We start from the raw sequence: 17,358 nt of genomic DNA, 5'->3' as shown, positions 1-17,358 counted from the left end.
GTTGTTCATCGTCTGTATCAGCATCTTGTTCTTGTTGCAGTAATTTTTGTTGTTTTTGTAGTTTTTTATTTCTGATGAAATTTTGTACGGTACGTGCCATGATAGATATAAAGATAAGAGGAAAAAAAAAAAAAAAAAAAAAAAGAGACTGAAATACAGCATGATGACCTGATCTTGGACTCACTTTTCGTACTAATCCAAAAAAGGAAATCAAAAATAAAAGGATGGCACTTCTGCCAGCTTGACCCATTTTCGCGGAGTTGGCCCACATTGAAAAACTTGACCCAATTAAAATTCATTTGACCCATTTCCATTTTGGTGACCTATGTTTAACTAACCTAACCCGACCTAATTTTCTCGACTGTGAAAAAAAAAAAAATAAGTCTACAAAACTCAGAAAATGGCCTGTAAACTTACTACATTTTGCTGCATAACGTATAAGCGTAATAATAATAATAATAATAATAATAATAATAATTAGTCAATCATATTTTGAAGAGATACACAAGACTGCAATAAAAAAACATTGATTTCATTTTTATTTATTGAGTTTCAACGTAAAAAAAAAAAAAAGAAAAGAAAAGAAAAAAAAGAGAATTCCATACAGTAAAAGCTATCCTATCTAGAAAGTGCCACCTATCTGTTCCACCATCACATCAATACTATCACCATCTTCCATATCCAACTATTATTATTAAAAAAAAAAGAAAAAAAAAAAGGTAAGAATGAGATAAGAATAAAAACATTAATTAACTTACTTCGTCTGGAGTATTGGTTGGTAGTAAACGATTGCCATCGTATAAGAATCGTACGGAACCTGCGCTCTTTCCTTGTCGTTCACAATAAGCATCCATTAACTTACGAAGTGGTGTTGTACGTTTGATCTTGAAGAATACTTCATTGTTATCCTTTTAATAATAATAATAATAATAAAGGTGAATCATAAAAAAAAAAAAAATCCTTTACACGTGTCCTATTCTATTGTTTAAGTTATACTTACACTTCCCACTACTTTGAGATTAATATGTTCAGTAGAAGTCACTTCCTTCTTTTCAGGTTTTTCAGGTGTATCACTCATGTCGCTTTGGATTTATATGTAACGAAAAAAAAAGAGCGTAAAAAAAAAAAAGAAAAGAAAAAAAGGAAAAAAGAAAAGAGAAAGGTAAGATAAAAGAAAAAAAAAAAAAGGGAAGGTAAATCACTTTGGGATTGAGTAAACAAGCCTTAGTGAAACGAGCTCTGATTGGTTGCTTTTGGTCTCCGTTCTCATTCATTCAGAAAATCGACGTAGTATCAGCCAGTGACGTTTTTTTATTTCTTTACAAGGTAATATATATATTAAAAAAAAAAAAAGAAGGATCAATTACTTTGATCAAAAAAAGGAAAAATAGAATACGAGGAGAGATGGGAATACTAATCTATACTATATGTATATATATCAAGTATAAGCATCCATAGAATTGGGAGTGGATGGGAAATAAAATAAATTGGAGGTATGATGATTTGATGAAGAAGTAGATGGAGTAGGTAAAAAAGAAGGATATGTTGTACTAGGGGTGATATTTGAATTTCCAGTGATCTTGTTTGAACCAGCACCAGGAGAGGAAGAGGTAAGAGGAGGAGAAGATGAAGGTATTGTATTGGCAGTAGAAGGAGTCAAGAGAGGGACATGTTGACCAAGGGAAGAAGAAGGTCGTCGTTGTTGAATAGTACGAGAAACAACAGCGTCATATTGAGCCTTGTTTATCAATAATGTTGGATCTCCAGCCGCTATAAGTTGTTCATCCAATAACTTTGTTGAAGCTATTCGAGGCATACTAACTATCTTACCATCCAGTGGTTGGGTTCCTTCCAATTGTTGCATAGCCATTTCTCTGGATCGTAGTTTGATGTCATTATGTATTGTAGTTGAATCGATGCCAGGTAGTTTTGATAATGATGATGATGATGATGATGGTGGTGGTGGTGAACGATGATGATTTTTATCCGGAAGTCTACGTTGTTGTATGATATCATTGCGAGGTATAGGTAATGTAAGTCTATCATTGTCACCAAACATCAAAGGACTTCTTCGACGACGACGTTCTTTCAGAGGTAAATCGATGGAAGATGAGCGTGAATCCGAATCCATGGATAGACGGCAAGAAGAAGAAGAAAAAGAAGAAGAAGAAGAAGAAGAACTAGGTTGACCGGAAACAGGAACCGAAGGTAAAGGAGGTAGCAGTCCAGCTGATTGATTCTTGAGGGATTTAGGATGACCTAGTGTACCACTTCGGAAAGGAACCGAAGAAGGAGCCAGAGGTATCATGGAACTATTATAGGATATAGTACTTGAATTAGCGCGTAAGGTAGAGGCATCATCTTCTTGATATGTAATCATTGAATCTCTAACAGAAACAATATCAATAGGACTATCACTGATATTACTTGTAGTATTGATTTGTCGATGATGGATAAATTCAGTATCGAGAGAAAGTCGCAAGTTCATTTTTTGATAAGAGGATGTGAATTGACGCCAATCATTAAGACAATTACCAGCAGTGTCACCAATAGCGCGATCTTTTCCAATTGATTTATTGTGGCGAGGAGGTGGAGATAGAGAAGGTCTTAGGTTGTTGTTTGTGAGTGTTGATAAATTATTTTGTTCAATAGATTCAAGACTTGATAAATGAGGACTAGGAGTGGCAATAGTTGATGCAGAGAGTTGTTGTTCCTGTTGATAAACTATAAAAAAAAAAAGATGGAATTAAAAAATATAAATAAATAATTCTTCTTTTAGGTGAAACCTACCATGACGTAAAGGAGGAGGAGGAGTAGATTTTCTTTGATAACCATGTTGTTGAATGGATAAAGAAGTAGTATCAGAATGAATAACTGATAAACGATTCTTTAAACGTTTGAACTTGTTGACAAGACCAAAACAGTTTGACCAACGTCGAGACTTGTTTTTATTTTCATAAACTGTATTCTTTGTCGTATTGGAATCATGGTCCATGAGTTATAAAATAGGCAAAAAAAAAAAGGAAAAATAAAAAGAAAAAAAAAACAAGAAAAGAGGAGGTTAGGAGGGAACGGAAGGAAGGAGAGTAATGGAATAATAAAAACAAAAGGAGAAAACAAAAAGAAAGAACGAAAGAAAGAAAGAAAGAAAGAAAGGGAGAAGGGAAAAAAAAAGGTTAAAGATCAGCCACGTGCGTCTTTCTATCACAGCTGTCCATTTTCATCTATTAACATGCGTTTATGTTTCTTTTTTGTAGTAACGTGTCCTTTTTTTTAAAAAAAAAAAAAAAGACGTAGATCCCTTTTATATATATATATAGATATATTTACATTTGTCAATAACCCTTTTTATTTTGTTATATATTCATTTTTCTTTTTTTTTTTATAGTTCAATACGTTTAGGAGACACAAAAACTATGTCATGGGAAAAAAAAAAAAAAAAAACCACCCTCACGTCAATGATGTCTATTTAGAACAAGCGGATAATGAACACAAAATTTATATATTTATTTCTTTTAGCCAATGATGAATTGATTATTTGAACGCATTGACTTGAAATTAACTTTTTTTGAATTTCTTCCCCCCTGACTTCTTAATCCCAACCTTTTTCTTTTTTTTTTTCTATTAAAAAATATGATTTTCATTTGTTAATATAGAAACTGTCAATTCTTCATCCATATAGATCTTTTTATTTAAAAAAAAAAAAAAAAAAAAAAAAAGAGAGAACCACTCTTTGAAAACAGAATATCAAAAACTTTGTCTGACTTTTAAATATCCACCACAACTTTCTTCTGTTACACTTTTTTTTTTTTCTTTCTTCTTCGCCTCTCTTCCCTTTTTTTTTTTCTTAATAAACAATGTCCGCTTACGGTGCAGGAAAAGCTGTAAGTTGTCCTTATTAGATCCAAGTTGAAATGAAAATATATGATTAAGCTTATTTATGATTCTTTTTTTTTTTATTATTATTATTTAATTTATTATTATTAGAAAGATACGGATTTCCGACGTACATGGGATAAAGCTGAATACGCAGAACGAGCTGCTAAACGAGAAGCAAAGGAAAGATTAGATGCTATCAATGCAGATCGAAAAAAACGAGGACTTCCACCACTCAAGGATAAGAATGAACCTCCTGAACAACCAAAGACAATGCTCAAAAGTCGTGAAGAAAAGGTGATTCTGGATAATAATGTGGGCAAGATACAAATCGTTACTGGTGGAGCTGATAATAAGAGTCAACCAGGCTTTTATTGTGAATTATGTGATTCTGTATTCAAAGATAGCAAAGGTTATCTTGATCATATCAATGGTCGAAGACGTAAGTTATATAAAAAAAAGATGATCTTGATAATACTCAACTACTTATTCACTTATATATATATATATTAGATCAATCTAAGCTTGGTGTATCAATGAAAGTAGAACGTGCTTCAGTATCATCTGTCAAAGAAAGACTGGAAGCTTTGAAACGGAAAAAGGAAGATCCTCAAGCAAACAAGGAATATGGTAAATGAACATTACTATAAAGTGAAGGTAACACTAACTTTTTGTTTTATTTATAAAAGATTTACAATCAAGGGTAGAGGAATTGAAACAACAAGAACATGATGAAAAACAGCGAAGAAAGGAACGAAAACGTCAAAAGAAGGAAGAAAAGAAACGAGCGGCTCAAGAAGATCAAGATGATGAAATGACTAAAATGATGGGCTTTGGTGGTTTTGGATCTTCCAAGGCATCTTAGATTTGATAGTTTATAGATACACGGTATATATATAGTTTATTCATGATAATGGCATTTTTTTTTGGGGGGGGTATATTTGTAAGGATGGAAGAATAAAAATATTTATTTTATTGATGATTTTGGAATGATAATTGAAAGTAATACCATAATAATAAATATAGAAACATATACGAGGGGAAAAAAGAGTAAGATATAAGATCTAAAAGGTAAATGATGACTACAAAGACTAAACCGTTTTTGATTTTTTGATTTGTCCATGATAGATATTATGAGCATAAGCCCCTATTGAGAAAAAAAGAAGAAGCATTGATAGTTTTAATATATGTTTTTATATACCTTTTTTTTTTGTTCTTTATTTTATTTTAATACTTACCCAGATGATACATTATCGAACAGAGACCACCACATACCATAAAGTAGATAAACCGATGTAAATCAGAAAAGAGTGCCAAAAATGGATAGACATAGAACTTGTTTTTCTGGAAACAGTGTTCCACCCAAAAGTAATAGGCAACAGAAAAAGAGAATAAAGAGCAGACATCAAGAGTAGACGCTTTAAATCCAGGTTTGAATACAAACATATCAATATACAAAAATATTGTGGGCCATAAATGTAAAGCCAAGTCTAAAGAGAAAGGTAAAACAAATGGAGTATCCTTGGGAACTAGTAATTCTCGATCATATAAAGCCATCGACCAATACAAAAAGGATATCAGTCCCTCCACCTAAATATACCCAGAAAAAAAAATGTGAGTTGGTAAGAGAAAAAAAAAATAAAAACACAACTGATCACTATTGTATTATCTTAATATCCACTGGTATACTTACAGGAGTAGCTAAATTGGAAAGATATATGTAAGGTCCTATATATATATAAAAGAGTTATAACCATTATTTTGTATAGAAAAAAAAAAACCTATTGATTCTGACCATGAAACAAGGAGGAACTGAGATACCGAAGGAGTTTGAAGGTCATAGCAAGCGTGGAAGCAGTTAAACCTAAGATAGTCAAGAACTAAAAAGAAGATGATTAATATATGTTTCGAGAATACATTAGTGTGTTACCTGATATTGTCCACCATATTGCATATCTTGAAAGTCTCAAAAGTAAGTTTCAACTCTTTTTTTTTTTTTCAGGGCAACCCATTTCTTCTTTTCCATTGATATTTTTACCTGGAGCAATTTGATGAATGGTAATAAGTCCATATAAATTAGCAGACAAAGCAATTATGTTGAATAAAATTTCGTTCAATGACATGTAAGGTAAAAAAAAAAAAAAAAAAAAAAAATTAAAATGAAGGACGAGATAACAGACAAAAAAAAAAAAAAAAAAAAAAAAAAGAAAAAAGGAAAAAAAAAAAAAAAAAGGAAAAAGGAAAAAAATATCGGTTTAATAGTGGATAAATCGTTGGCCCTTGACACCCAATCAAAACAAATAAATACTAATAAAAACAAATTGGTCTATCTATACTTTTTATTTTGATTTAAGATCACTACCAGCTAATTCATCTTTACCCATACTATAAAAAGTCATCATACATTCCAATTTGTATCGTTTCCAAGTTTCTTCTGAGCTAAATCCTTGTTGCTTCCATTCAGGGTCTTGATTTGACTTGTCATTATCATCCTCCACTCGTAGTAATATAATATCTCCATATGTTGCAGCCAATTCTTGAGTCAGACGAGCTGCTTCTACTGCTAACATATCGTGTCGCTCCCTTAGCATTTGCCATTGACGTAATTGATCCTTTATCATTTGTTCTTCATCTATTCGACGTTCCTGTTGTTGTTGTAAGTTTTGTTGTTGTTGTAATTGTAATTGTTGTTGTTGTTCTGGCATTTCTTGTTGCATTGTTCGAAGTGTTTCTTTTTCTACTGCTTCAATATCAGGAATCAATTTGGTTCGTAATAGTACACTAAAGATATTGGTATCTTGTTCCGTTAAAGGTGGGTTCCAAGGATGTAACATGAGTTTGGGTAAAGTGGCTGTACTGCCTGTTTGAGTGAATTGATGAAAATCTTCAGATAATGTGGAAAACTTGGCAGTTAACATATTGAACTTGTTGAGTAGATCTGGCCAAGTAAAGTGAAACTTGGGTTCTTTTAGATAAGCGATTTGTGTTGATAAAGTTTCTTGTAAAGATCCTAGTTTTCCTCGTAAAGCTTCTAGTTCTTGAATTGTATGTGGATCTAAATAGGTGATCGTAGATTGTTCCATTTTTATATTATTTGTTGTTATATTTTATTAGCCAAAAAAAAAAAAAAAGTTGATAGTTGGGTTACAACAGAAAAAAAAAAAAAAAAATCGTGAGAAGGAAAAAGGAAAAGCAATGGAGCGAAGGCGGTGTGGCACTGCGGTCATTCAAAAGCGGTGGGAAAACCTGGTGAAAAGACGCATACATTTTCTCTTTTTCTTTTCCTTTTCTTTCTCTTCCTTTTTATTCAATATGGCTACTCTTGAATATACTCCTCTATCAGATATTCCTGGTATTATCAATGATGTGAAACAAACCTTTAGAACAGGTTAAGTAGAAAAAAAAAAGAAAATATAAAACGATATCATATTGACTATTTTCTATTTCCAACAGGTTTGACCAAGGATCTTGCGTTTAGAAAGAAACAGTTGAAACAATTGATACGTTATTTTGAAGAAAACGAAGCAGAAATTGAAAAGGTGGTATGGTCTGACTTGAAAAAACATCGTATGGAAGTTCTTGCTGAAACTGCACCTGTTGTTAATGAATGCAAGTATATGTTGGACGTAAGCGAACTTCTTTTAAACTTTATATGTCAAATACTTATCTTATATATATGTGTATAGAACTTGGATCGATTGGCGAAACCTACTTCTCCAAAAAAAGTATATTGGATCAATGCTATGGATACTACCTTTGTGCGAAAGGAACCTAAAGGTGTTGTTTTAGTTTTAGGTAAGAATAATCATCAAACAAAAAAAAAAAAAAAACGCCCTAACACATGTGATCCTAAAAGCTACTTTTTTTTTTTTTTTTTTTTTTTTTTGCAGGCGCTTGGAATTATCCAGTAAGAAACCGGTTACTATTGCATATTTACTTTTTGTATACCCACACTTGTCTGATTCTCCTTTTCTTTTATATTATATATGTATAGATCCATCTTGCACTTATGCCCGTAGTAGGTGCCATTGCTGCTGGTAACTGCGTGATTTTGAAGGTAAAAAAAAAAAAAAAAAAAAGGAAAAAAATGTTGCCCGCGTGCATACTATCTTCCCCTAGAATTCCATGACTAAACTAATCCCCTGTTATCTTTAGCCTTCCGAAATATCATCCCATACCGCCAATTTTATGGCCAAAACGATTACAAGTTATTTGGACCAACGATTTTTCAAAGTGATCAATGGGGCTGTACAAGAAACAAGTGCCATACTGAGTAAATAATCACCGTAGAAGATGAGTAATAGGCTTACTAATATCCCAAATCTTTTTTCTCTTATCTATTTTTAGATCATCCTTTTGATCATATCTTTTATACTGGTGGTGGAACAGTTGGAACTATTGTGATGGAAAAAGCTGCCAAGTTTTTGACGCCAGTAACTTTGGAACTAGGAGGCAAATCACCTACTTATGTTACTCCTGAATCTGTGAACCAAGTAACAGCCAATCGGATTGTGTGGGGCAAGTTTTACAATAACGGACAGGTAATCTTTTTTTTTTTTATTTTTTTATCATTCCTCAATTTTTTTTTCTTTCCTTTTTTTTTTTTTTTTTTTTTTTTTATTCAGACATGTGTTGCTCCAGATTATGTACTTGTACACCGAGATCATGCAGAGAAGATGGTCAGTGCATTACAAAAGAGTATTCGTGACTTTTATGGACTGTATGCTGAAAAAAGTAACTCTTATGGTCGTATTATCAATCAACGTCAATTTGATCGATTGGTTTCTTTGTTGAATGGAGTGCCTTCTGAAACGATAGTGTTAGGTGGTTATTCTCATCAGGATGATTTATTTATTGCACCAACAATTGTATATCCCGCTCCTGCTCGTGGTGTTGCTTTGATGAATGACGAAATCTTTGGTCCTATCTTACCAGTGGTACCTGTAGACAATGTGGATGAAGCGATTGAAATTATTAATCAAAAGTAAAGTACAATGATTCTTCATGAATAGCTTTGATTTATTTATATTCTTTTAGACCCCAGCCTTTGGTTACCTACATCTTTAGCGATAACAAGACAGAAATCAACAAAGGTAAGAAAATAAACTCTGTAGACATTTATTGATTTGTTTTTATGATAGTACTCGATCAAACTTCTTCTGGTGGTGTATTAGTCAATGATACTCTAATGCATGTAGTGGAAACCTCATTGCCATTTGGTGGTATCGGTGGATCGGGTATGGGTAACTATCATGGAGATCGATCTTTCACTACTTTCTCTCATGAACGCAGTACCATGATCAAGAGTACAGCTTTGGAACCAGTGATAGGTGCAAGATATCCTCCTTATAATGATGATAAATACAATCTTTTTAGCGTCCTTATCAATGGTTTGCCTGCTAGTATCGGTGCCAAGTTACAAACAATCAAAACTGTCTTGGGTTCAAGCTATCGAGTTCTCTTTTCCTCTTCTCCTGCTCCTGATTCGGATATACTGTAGACATCGTCATCATCGTAGTATTAGTAGTATTAGTAGTATTATTAATGGTCATTTTATTATGTACAAAAGATATATCAAAAAAAAAAATAAAGAATGCTAACTATATTCTAATCCTATTTATATGTCAATGTTAATCATTTCAAAGTATAAATTTTCTTGTTGCTTGTCCAAACGAAACCATCCTATCCTACTGATTCCTTGGTTGATTGTCTGAAGTATTATCGAATCCAATTCCGTTTCGTTTTTCTATGTTCGTCCCTTTCCTTTGTGATTCGTAGTATTGACAGTTACTTGATTTTCCGCTATCTTGCCATTATCATCATCATCATCATCGTCATTATCACTGGCGGATCGATTATAATGTACATCCCGTCGATCGTTGAATAATTGATAATCAGCACTAGCTCCTAATCGTTTTTGTTGTCCACAGGTATTGCAAGTCGTCATGATGGCTTGAGCTCGGGCTACACAATAGATGAGAAGAAAAGATCAAAACCTACTTATTTTTTTTTATGTCATAGTTATATATATCTTTTGAATATATAGATCACTTACATTGTATACGAACACTGCTGGTCATGGCGGGTATCAATGTATTGTTGCATCGCTTACATATGCTACGTTTGATATGAGGATCCCTGCAATCGACAAAAAGAAAAGAAGAAAAAAAAAAAAAGAAAAAAGAAAAAAAAAGTCAAAAAAAACATATAGTCCAGAAAAACAAAAGAGCTTACAGTCTTAACACCATCCGTTTGCCAATTTTTTTCATGGTTGTATTGTAATATCTTCCTAAGGGATGGAGTCCTTGATTTCCTTGCCATTGAATACGTCGACGATGCACTGATTTGGTTGTTGTATCTAAGGGCGGTGGTTGATTTGTTTGTAAAGGTATTGGATCAGATAATGTAGTCATAAGATTGGCTGCTTGATATAAAAAGTTCATTCGCAAATGTTGTTGTGTTGCTCCAGGTATATTTGTTTTCATTTGCTTCTTTCCCATGATTGTTGATCGTCTGTCAAAAAGAAGACAAGAAAAAAGAAAGAAAAAAAAAATTGAAGGTCAAGAGATTTTGAAGTGGTTTTCAAATTCCCGGAGGTCAAAAAAAAAAAAAAAATAAAAAAAAAAAGGAAAACTGATGATTGCCTATTTTGGGTCTTCTGTGCTAACCTTTCAACCTTCCACACCACCCAATAAAAAGCATGTTTCTATTTTTTTTTTTTTGTCCCTGAGTTCTTTTCTCAACTTTTACACCAAGATACATCTTTGAAGATGAAACCTTTGGAGACCTCGCAAGGCGTAGACTAAACTTAGTAGGTTGTTAGAAAACCATTATTTATATTCTGGAGCTAATCATAATACTTTTGTATCCTATAGGTTGTTTATTGTAAAAAAAAAAAAAAAAAAAAAAGTTAAAATAAAAACAAAAAGATGATTTGGTTGCTTGTGTATATATAAAATAGGATTGTCTAAACCAGGAAGAAGATGATCATGTTTCGTATAATAAATAGAAAGGAAAGAAATGTATAATATATGTATTTTTTGGTTTAAGCATCAACTAAACTAGAAAGAACAACATGGGATTCCACAATCTTGAATCCATCAAAAAAAAAAAAAGTTAGTTTTTCAATCGTATCACATTTTTTTTTGTCATCAATTACCTCTAAAGCTTGTTTCACTTCCAAGTGTTGTCTAGCAGATTGGATCCATCCACATGCCAATTTCTTAGGCCAGCCTTGTAATTGATTCAATTCACGAGCAGCATTTTCTAAATCACTCTTTTGCAAATAGTAGGAGGATCGGGCCAAAACAGCTTCCACATCATCACCTTCAACGAGACCGTGTTTCTTGAATAATAATTTGGACATGATATAACTGAGAATATGAGCACCAAAACCACCATCTTCAGGTACAAGAGCTACACGACGGAGTTGTTCAGCCACCACATCAAAGCGAGCAGACAGTTCATTCAAAGAGGCGATACCTTCTTCTGTTGTTTCCCGAGATACCGAGGAGAGAATCTTTTTGAGGTTGTCATCATGTTGTGCACCTTGGCGTAAGGCTTCCCATTCATCCACAAAAGGTTGTTTGTAATGAGCATCTACGGCGTCTTGTACAGCAGTAAGAGCTACATACAATTGATGAGTTTGTCGTGCATGATCCAAAGCAACAGCGTTTTGTAAAGAAGACTCTTCAATGGCTTGGAATCGTTGATGGATGGTATCCAGTTTGGCAAGTCGTCCAGCACGTTCACGTTCGACCAACAACTTGACATCTCGAACAAATAATCTCTTGAGTTCAGCAGCTTGTTCAATCAATGCTTCAGCACGTTCACGTTCCAATTGTTGTTTTTGAGCACTGAGTTCGGTCACCAAAAGATCAGAGAATGATTGTTTGAGCTGTTCCCGAGTTTCTTCAGCTTCAGTTTGAAGTTGAGTTTCTTTTGATTTGACTTTGTTGGCTGTGGCGGCATGGGTTGCATGGAGAGTTTCTTTGGTGTCCATATGTAATTGATCCAAATCCTTATCTAAAGTATCCACTTGCTTCTTCAATTGTACTAGATTCTTCAATGTATCGTTTTGTTCCTTGTCCAAAGCTTGATATCGTTCATTCAATTGTTGTAATTGTGCTTCAGCTTGAGTCAAGATATCACGTCCTGCATTGGCTAATCCAGCATCGTTCAAAATGGAAGCAAGTTCAAGTACCACCCGTGATAAATCACGTACAACAGCATGATCAGAAGTAACACGTTTGACGACAATAGGGGGAGGACGATCGATCACAGCAGTAACAACAGGTGTAGTGGATTTTTTGTCAGAACTGAGAATACCATCATGAGTATTACTGTGACCAGGAAGCTTGGAGACGACTGCTGATGCTGAAGAAGAAGAAGAAGAAGACGTAGTTGATGATGATGAATTAGTGTTGTTCAATCGTGGTGGTTCAGTAGCTCCAGTCAACTTTGAATAGGTATCAACAGCGTAATCATAAGCACCAGTAGCAGTATCTTTGGCAAATGACAAATAATCTCCAGCTTGTTTCGTATATTGTGTAGCTTGATCTCGATAGTTGTGTAAATCCTTATTGGCCTTCAAGTCTTCAAAGAATGTGACGGATTCAGTAGCACCAGGTACAAAGTTAGTAAATGTTTGACGGAAGTCTTCGTTTTCCAATGCATAATACACTGCACCACCGTAAGAAGCACCTGTCACAATAGTCAATCCTAATAAAGTTTTGCCAATAGATCCAGAACCTTTCGTTGTCGATGAAGTCGTTGATTCTGTACGCTGTAAAAGAAAACAAAAAACAAAAAAAAAAAAGGTCAAAAAGATATAATCCAGATTTGCATATTTGTCATTGTTATGAGTCATAAACTTACTTTAGCTATCAAGGAGCCGAAACGTTGTTGACTAACTAATCTGGTGGTGGTTTGACATAACTTGGAAGCGCGAAGCATGGCGTCTATTTTGTATATATGTGGTCGTATAAATGTGTATATGTGTATAAAAATGACAATAATAATAGCAAAAAAAAAATTAGTTTATATGCTGGTAATGTTGATACGACTTGCCTTATAATCAAAATGCCCAAGCGTTCGTTAAGAAGGGGGAGGAGGAGGAGGAAAGGCTATTGATGAGAAAAGTTATTCACGTCAAGGGTGAAGGAACCTTTAAGTGAAATAAGAGAGGGGTTATAAAAAGAGAGAGAGAAAAAAAAAAGAGTGAGGTAGAAAAAAAAAAAAAAATACCGGCTCCCTTGAAGTCACAGGGAAAGCCCAGATGAGGCTCCAACGTCACGGATTTTTCCTAATAGAATTGAGCTAATCATTTAAGTTACAAAGATGATCTTTGTTTTAATTCCTCCAACATTTTCATGATCAAAAAGGAATAACAATGCTATAAAAGACTTTCTTTATTAAAATGATAAAAGAAATCAATATAAAAAAAAAAAATACAGAAAAATAATAATAATATATGTATATATAAAAAATAACTACAAAGAATCACATTCTACTTTCGAATATCCGCTACACGAATAGCAACAGCGTTCCTATGAGCATCTAATCCTTCAATAGCAGCCAATTGCATAACAGAATCACCCAGTTTATCCAATCCTTCTGCAGTCAATTCTTGAGAAGTAATATGTTTGACAAAGGTTAATGTATTGACACCTGAATACATACGAGAGTAACCATAAGTAGGTAATGTGTGATTGGTTCCAGAAGCATAATCACCCATACTGTTCCACCAAAAAAAAAAAAAAGAGAGTAAATATATTATACCATCAAAATCATAATTCTATTTAATTACCTTTCAGGAGAGTAAGCACCAACAAAGACACTACCAGCATTAGTAATATGTTGAACCAAATCCTTAGCATTATCAATGTGCAAAATCAAATGTTCAGGGGCATATTTATTGGAGAATTCAGTTGCTTGTTCCAAAGTCTTGACACGAAGAGAATAGGATTTTGGAATTGATTGTCGGATGATATCTACACGAGGCAATTGAATAGCTTGATTGTGTACTTGATCTTCAATAGCAGTCAATTCATCATCAGTCAAATCCACACCCAATAATACCACTTGAGAATCAGCACCATGTTCAGCTTGAGATAATAAATCAGCAGCAACGTAGGCAGGGTTACAAGTCTTATCAGCGATCACTAATACTTCAGAAGGACCAGCAGGCATATCGATAGATACCAAACAAGAGGTATCATTTTGAGCAAGCATTTTAGCAGCTGTCACATATTGATTACCAGGACCACAGATTTTATCTACCTTGGGTACAGTTTCAGTACCATAAGCCATAGCAGCAACAGCTTGAGCGCCACCAGCAAGAACAATATGAGTAGCTCCGACCTTGTGAGCAACATACATCACTTCAGGAACAACACTACCATCAGCACGAGGAGGAGTAGCAATCACAATTTCAGAACAACCAGCCACCTTTGCAGGAATACCAAGCATCAATGTAGTAGAAGGTAAAACAGCCGTGCCACCAGGAACATAAAGTCCAACACGTTCAATAGGACGAGCAAATCGAGAACATACCACACCCGGCATGGTTTCCACCACCAAAGTTTCTCTATCCATTTGGGCATCGTGGAACTTGTAAATGTTGGAATAAGCTTGATCAATAGCAGCCTTCGTCTTGGGATCCAATTGCATCAATTCAGGAGGGAAAGGAGCCTTGATGGTAGGAGTGGACAATTCAACACGATCAAATTTCCTTGTCAAATCAATCAAAGCCTTATCACCACGTTCACGCACATCTTTCATAATAGGGGTCACACGAGAAGTGATTTCTTGTGAATCAATGATAGGGCGAAGTAATAATTCAGCTTGCTTTTCTTGAGAAATGGAATCCAAAGAATACTTTTGCATTTGAATACGTCCATTAGTAGCAGCAGGAGGGGTACCAGAAGTAGCAGGAGTAGTAGAGGTAGTAGGTGTTGACCATTTAGGCTTAGCATTACCAGCACGACGAGTGATCTTTCGAGCTTTCTTGTCCAAATTCTTTTCCACATCAGCCAAAGTAACACCAGCACTAACACATTTGGTCAAAGCAAAGTAAATCAAATCAGCAGCTTCCCAAGCAATGTCATTCTTGTTGGTAGCATCACAAAGTTCTTCAGCTTCTTCCATAATTTTGGATCGTAAAAGTTGAGGATCATTGAATAGGCGAGCTGTATATGATCCTTGTGGAGCATTCACTTTGCGATCTTGAAGAGTTTTTTGTAAAGCACTCAAACCAGTATCAGCACCAAAACAATTTCGAGTGTTCAAATGACAGAAACCTATAGAATCATATTTTTTTTTTTAAAAAAAAAAAAAAAGTGAATACATATCTTTTTTAATAATAGCTTTTTGATATACTTACCAGCACCATGTTGTTCAACCACAAATCTTAAAGCATCACTATCACAATCAAAACCCAAGCGTTTCAAAGTTTGAGTAGCACCAGAAGTAGCACCCTTGTACCACAAACCACGAGCACGACTTTGAAAGACACCTTGACCAGTACGAATAGATTCAGCTACACTTTGTTTGCTAGAGTATACCAAACCCAAAGCATTGTTGAGTTCATCTACCACTAATGTTGCATATAAACCATCAGGTCGATCAGTAGTAGCACTGGCCATGAAAGCTTCTCCAATGTTGAGTTTGTTTGTTTCAGGTTTCATATCGGTTGTGAGTTGAGAGCAATCCACCAAAGTATCAATGCCAAGTTTTTGTAAAGATTCAATAGCTTCCAAAGACGCGTTTCCTTGTAATTCAATAACAATACGTTTGGCTCCACCTTCAGGTAAAAGAGTCTTAATCCATTGTTGAGCAGTTTCAATAAATACTTTTTGATCTAAAAGTTGTTGGAGAGAGGTATCGACTTTAACAATTACAGCTGATGTATCGAATAAACCATTAGTGGAAAAGGAAGCATCGACAGAAGTTGAAAGAGCAATACGATCTTCAGGAATATCTTGTAAGTCAGACTTTAAAGTAGCATAGATAGAAGCAGGGAAAATCACCTTGTAAATACCAGCGTCCCAGAGTTGAGTAGCTTCTTCTAAAGTTGTAGCAGGAGCCCAGTAAAAAGTAGAACCTGTTTGGTCAATTAAAAGTTTAATAGTTTCTAAAGTAACATTCTTGAGAACAGCAGAACCAATGTATCCAATAGACGAGTACAGTGAGGATTGTGATGAATCGGAAAGGTCTAATGAAGGTATGAACATAATATATAAGATAAAGAAAAAGAAAAAAAGAAAGAAAAAAGCCGGAGATTCATATTGATCAATTTGGAGGAAATGTTAAAAAAAAAAAACATCAAAATGATTCATCTTGCAGTCACTATGGTCATTGAAATTCCGGCATGATCAACTCTCACCTTTGATGAATTATCATCCTTGACAATAGGAAAGAAAAAAAAGTATCCAATCTTAAATCATCTTCTTCTTTTTTATATATAATGATTGGTTGATTACAATGACTACAATGGAATGCTGGATGCGGGTGTGGACTGGTGATCCCTGAAATGGGGCCTTGTTTTTTTATATTATATATAGGTATGGTATTCTCTCAATTTTTGGATCCCAGCTGATAATTTCCTTTCCTTTTTCTTTTTTCTTTTTCTTTTCTTCTTTTTTCTTCTTTTTTCCTTTCTCCTTTGTTTCTTTTATTTAAATTAATGTATCATCCATGTCTGGTAATCGAGTACCCTTAGAATATCGTAGTTCACCTAGTTGGCCAGCTCTTTATTGGCCTTTTGGACCTGGTTTTGATCCTATATATCAAGTTAGAGATATTCCTCATACTTTATATTATTTGAATGGTAAGGAACTTTTTTTTTTTAAGAAAACGTTTATTCATTTTATTTTTATTTTAGATATTTGGAAGTTCACAATGATATGGTCTGTACTATTATCTTTAGTAGTTTATATTCCAGCAGGTATAATATATACTAATAATAATAATAATAATAAATACTTATGTATATATTACCTTTTTTTCTTTCCTTCTTTCTTTCTTTCTTTCTTAATATATAGGTTTATTGGCATTCTCCACATTAGCAAAATCACGTACACTTCCTTGGTATATTCTGATATTGATTCCATTTATCTTTGCCTTTGGAGGTGCGTTGGCTTCTTTTATCATTGGAGGAATAGTTGGTAAGTCATATTCAGTAAAAAAAAAAAAAAAAAAAAAAAAGCTATTTTATTATAGAGAACTAAAACTATATATATATATGATAGGTGTTGCACTTGCCTTTGTATATACTACTGGATTCTTTGTGATGTCTACTTGGATTCCATTTTTATGGGCATTGATACATATCTTAGTTGTAGTTGTTGGTGGATATTCTACTATTACTGCCATTTTATAGTTCTCCCTCCCCCCTCTTATATTTTTTTTTTTTTAAAAAAATCCATTCTTATTTCTTTTATATATATATATATATATATATATATATATATATGATCAGAT

The 17,358-nt window shown here is 33.9% G+C and overlaps 10 protein-coding genes across 10 annotated transcripts; 3 read left to right on the top strand and 7 right to left on the bottom strand.

Moving 5' to 3' along the window:
- Window positions 1–563: 563 nt before the first annotated feature.
- BX664DRAFT_325838 (ubiquitin-related domain-containing protein) lies at window positions 564–1,113 on the bottom strand. Its single transcript, XM_051544108.1, has 3 exons — window positions 1,001–1,113; window positions 759–908; window positions 564–685 (listed from the first exon to the last, which is right to left on the bottom strand). Exons 1-3 carry the CDS (start codon window positions 1,076–1,078, stop codon window positions 623–625), a joined length of 291 nt encoding a protein of 96 aa, XP_051403456.1. The 5' UTR covers window positions 1,079–1,113; the 3' UTR covers window positions 564–622.
- Window positions 1,114–1,281: 168 nt separating this feature from the next.
- BX664DRAFT_356481 (uncharacterized protein) lies at window positions 1,282–3,237 on the bottom strand. The gene is made up of 2 exons (XM_051547889.1): window positions 2,791–3,237; window positions 1,282–2,724 (listed from the first exon to the last, which is right to left on the bottom strand). The coding sequence occupies exons 1-2, from the start codon at window positions 2,993–2,995 to the stop codon at window positions 1,439–1,441; spliced, it is 1,491 nt and encodes a 496-aa protein (XP_051403455.1). The 5' UTR covers window positions 2,996–3,237; the 3' UTR covers window positions 1,282–1,438.
- A 565-nt stretch (window positions 3,238–3,802) lies between these two features.
- On the top strand, window positions 3,803–4,587 carry BX664DRAFT_325836 (uncharacterized protein; the record flags this gene model as incomplete). The annotated part of the gene is made up of 3 exons (XM_051544107.1): window positions 3,803–3,884; window positions 3,988–4,318; window positions 4,390–4,587. Coding segments are annotated over exons 1-3 (479 nt in total), but the record flags the coding sequence as incomplete, so codon positions are not given.
- Window positions 4,588–4,853: 266 nt separating this feature from the next.
- Window positions 4,854–6,021, bottom strand: BX664DRAFT_325833 (FAR-17a/AIG1-like protein). Its single transcript, XM_051544106.1, has 6 exons — window positions 5,915–6,021; window positions 5,807–5,832; window positions 5,672–5,756; window positions 5,570–5,604; window positions 5,115–5,466; window positions 4,854–5,023 (listed from the first exon to the last, which is right to left on the bottom strand). The coding sequence occupies exons 1-6, from the start codon at window positions 5,997–5,999 to the stop codon at window positions 4,968–4,970; spliced, it is 639 nt and encodes a 212-aa protein (XP_051403453.1). The 5' UTR covers window positions 6,000–6,021; the 3' UTR covers window positions 4,854–4,967.
- A 106-nt stretch (window positions 6,022–6,127) lies between these two features.
- On the bottom strand, window positions 6,128–7,007 carry BX664DRAFT_325830 (uncharacterized protein). Its single transcript, XM_051544105.1, has one exon. The coding sequence runs from the start codon at window positions 6,957–6,959 to the stop codon at window positions 6,216–6,218; it is 744 nt and encodes a 247-aa protein (XP_051403452.1). The 5' UTR covers window positions 6,960–7,007; the 3' UTR covers window positions 6,128–6,215.
- A 41-nt stretch (window positions 7,008–7,048) lies between these two features.
- BX664DRAFT_325829 (Aldehyde/histidinol dehydrogenase) lies at window positions 7,049–9,701 on the top strand. The gene is made up of 10 exons (XM_051544104.1): window positions 7,049–7,264; window positions 7,330–7,502; window positions 7,563–7,671; window positions 7,767–7,783; window positions 7,871–7,933; window positions 8,032–8,149; window positions 8,224–8,417; window positions 8,502–8,860; window positions 8,914–8,969; window positions 9,018–9,701. Exons 1-10 carry the CDS (start codon window positions 7,072–7,074, stop codon window positions 9,374–9,376), a joined length of 1,641 nt encoding a protein of 546 aa, XP_051403451.1. The 5' UTR covers window positions 7,049–7,071; the 3' UTR covers window positions 9,377–9,701.
- Window positions 9,623–10,475, bottom strand: BX664DRAFT_356476 (RNAse P Rpr2/Rpp21/SNM1 subunit domain-containing protein; the record flags this gene model as incomplete). Its single annotated transcript, XM_051547888.1, has 3 exons — window positions 10,111–10,475; window positions 9,932–10,014; window positions 9,623–9,840 (listed from the first exon to the last, which is right to left on the bottom strand). Exons 1-3 carry the CDS (start codon window positions 10,374–10,376, stop codon window positions 9,623–9,625), a joined length of 567 nt encoding a protein of 188 aa, XP_051403450.1. The 5' UTR covers window positions 10,377–10,475.
- A 332-nt stretch (window positions 10,476–10,807) lies between these two features.
- Window positions 10,808–12,838, bottom strand: BX664DRAFT_325826 (mitochondrial inner membrane protein Mitofilin). Its single transcript, XM_051544103.1, is given in 4 exon segments — window positions 10,808–10,966; window positions 11,036–12,194; window positions 12,276–12,745; window positions 12,754–12,838. 3 exon segments carry the CDS (start codon window positions 12,743–12,745, stop codon window positions 10,922–10,924), a joined length of 1,674 nt encoding a protein of 557 aa, XP_051403449.1. The 5' UTR covers window positions 12,754–12,838; the 3' UTR covers window positions 10,808–10,921.
- A 323-nt stretch (window positions 12,839–13,161) lies between these two features.
- BX664DRAFT_275797 (histidinol dehydrogenase-domain-containing protein) lies at window positions 13,162–16,138 on the bottom strand. The gene is made up of 3 exons (XM_051541304.1): window positions 15,260–16,138; window positions 13,685–15,176; window positions 13,162–13,613 (listed from the first exon to the last, which is right to left on the bottom strand). Exons 1-3 carry the CDS (start codon window positions 16,107–16,109, stop codon window positions 13,385–13,387), a joined length of 2,571 nt encoding a protein of 856 aa, XP_051403448.1. The 5' UTR covers window positions 16,110–16,138; the 3' UTR covers window positions 13,162–13,384.
- Window positions 16,139–16,446: 308 nt separating this feature from the next.
- Window positions 16,447–17,320, top strand: BX664DRAFT_325823 (uncharacterized protein). Its single transcript, XM_051544102.1, has 4 exons — window positions 16,447–16,705; window positions 16,760–16,822; window positions 16,920–17,042; window positions 17,127–17,320. The coding sequence occupies exons 1-4, from the start codon at window positions 16,573–16,575 to the stop codon at window positions 17,255–17,257; spliced, it is 450 nt and encodes a 149-aa protein (XP_051403447.1). The 5' UTR covers window positions 16,447–16,572; the 3' UTR covers window positions 17,258–17,320.
- The last annotated feature ends 38 nt before the right edge of the window (window positions 17,321–17,358 follow it).

Source organism: Halteromyces radiatus (genome assembly GCF_025201355.1).
Source record: "Halteromyces radiatus strain CBS 162.75 chromosome Unknown BX664scaffold_2, whole genome shotgun sequence".
Classification (NCBI taxonomy): domain Eukaryota; kingdom Fungi; phylum Mucoromycota; class Mucoromycetes; order Mucorales; family Cunninghamellaceae; genus Halteromyces; species Halteromyces radiatus.
This window is presented reverse-complemented; position numbering and strand designations above follow the sequence as displayed.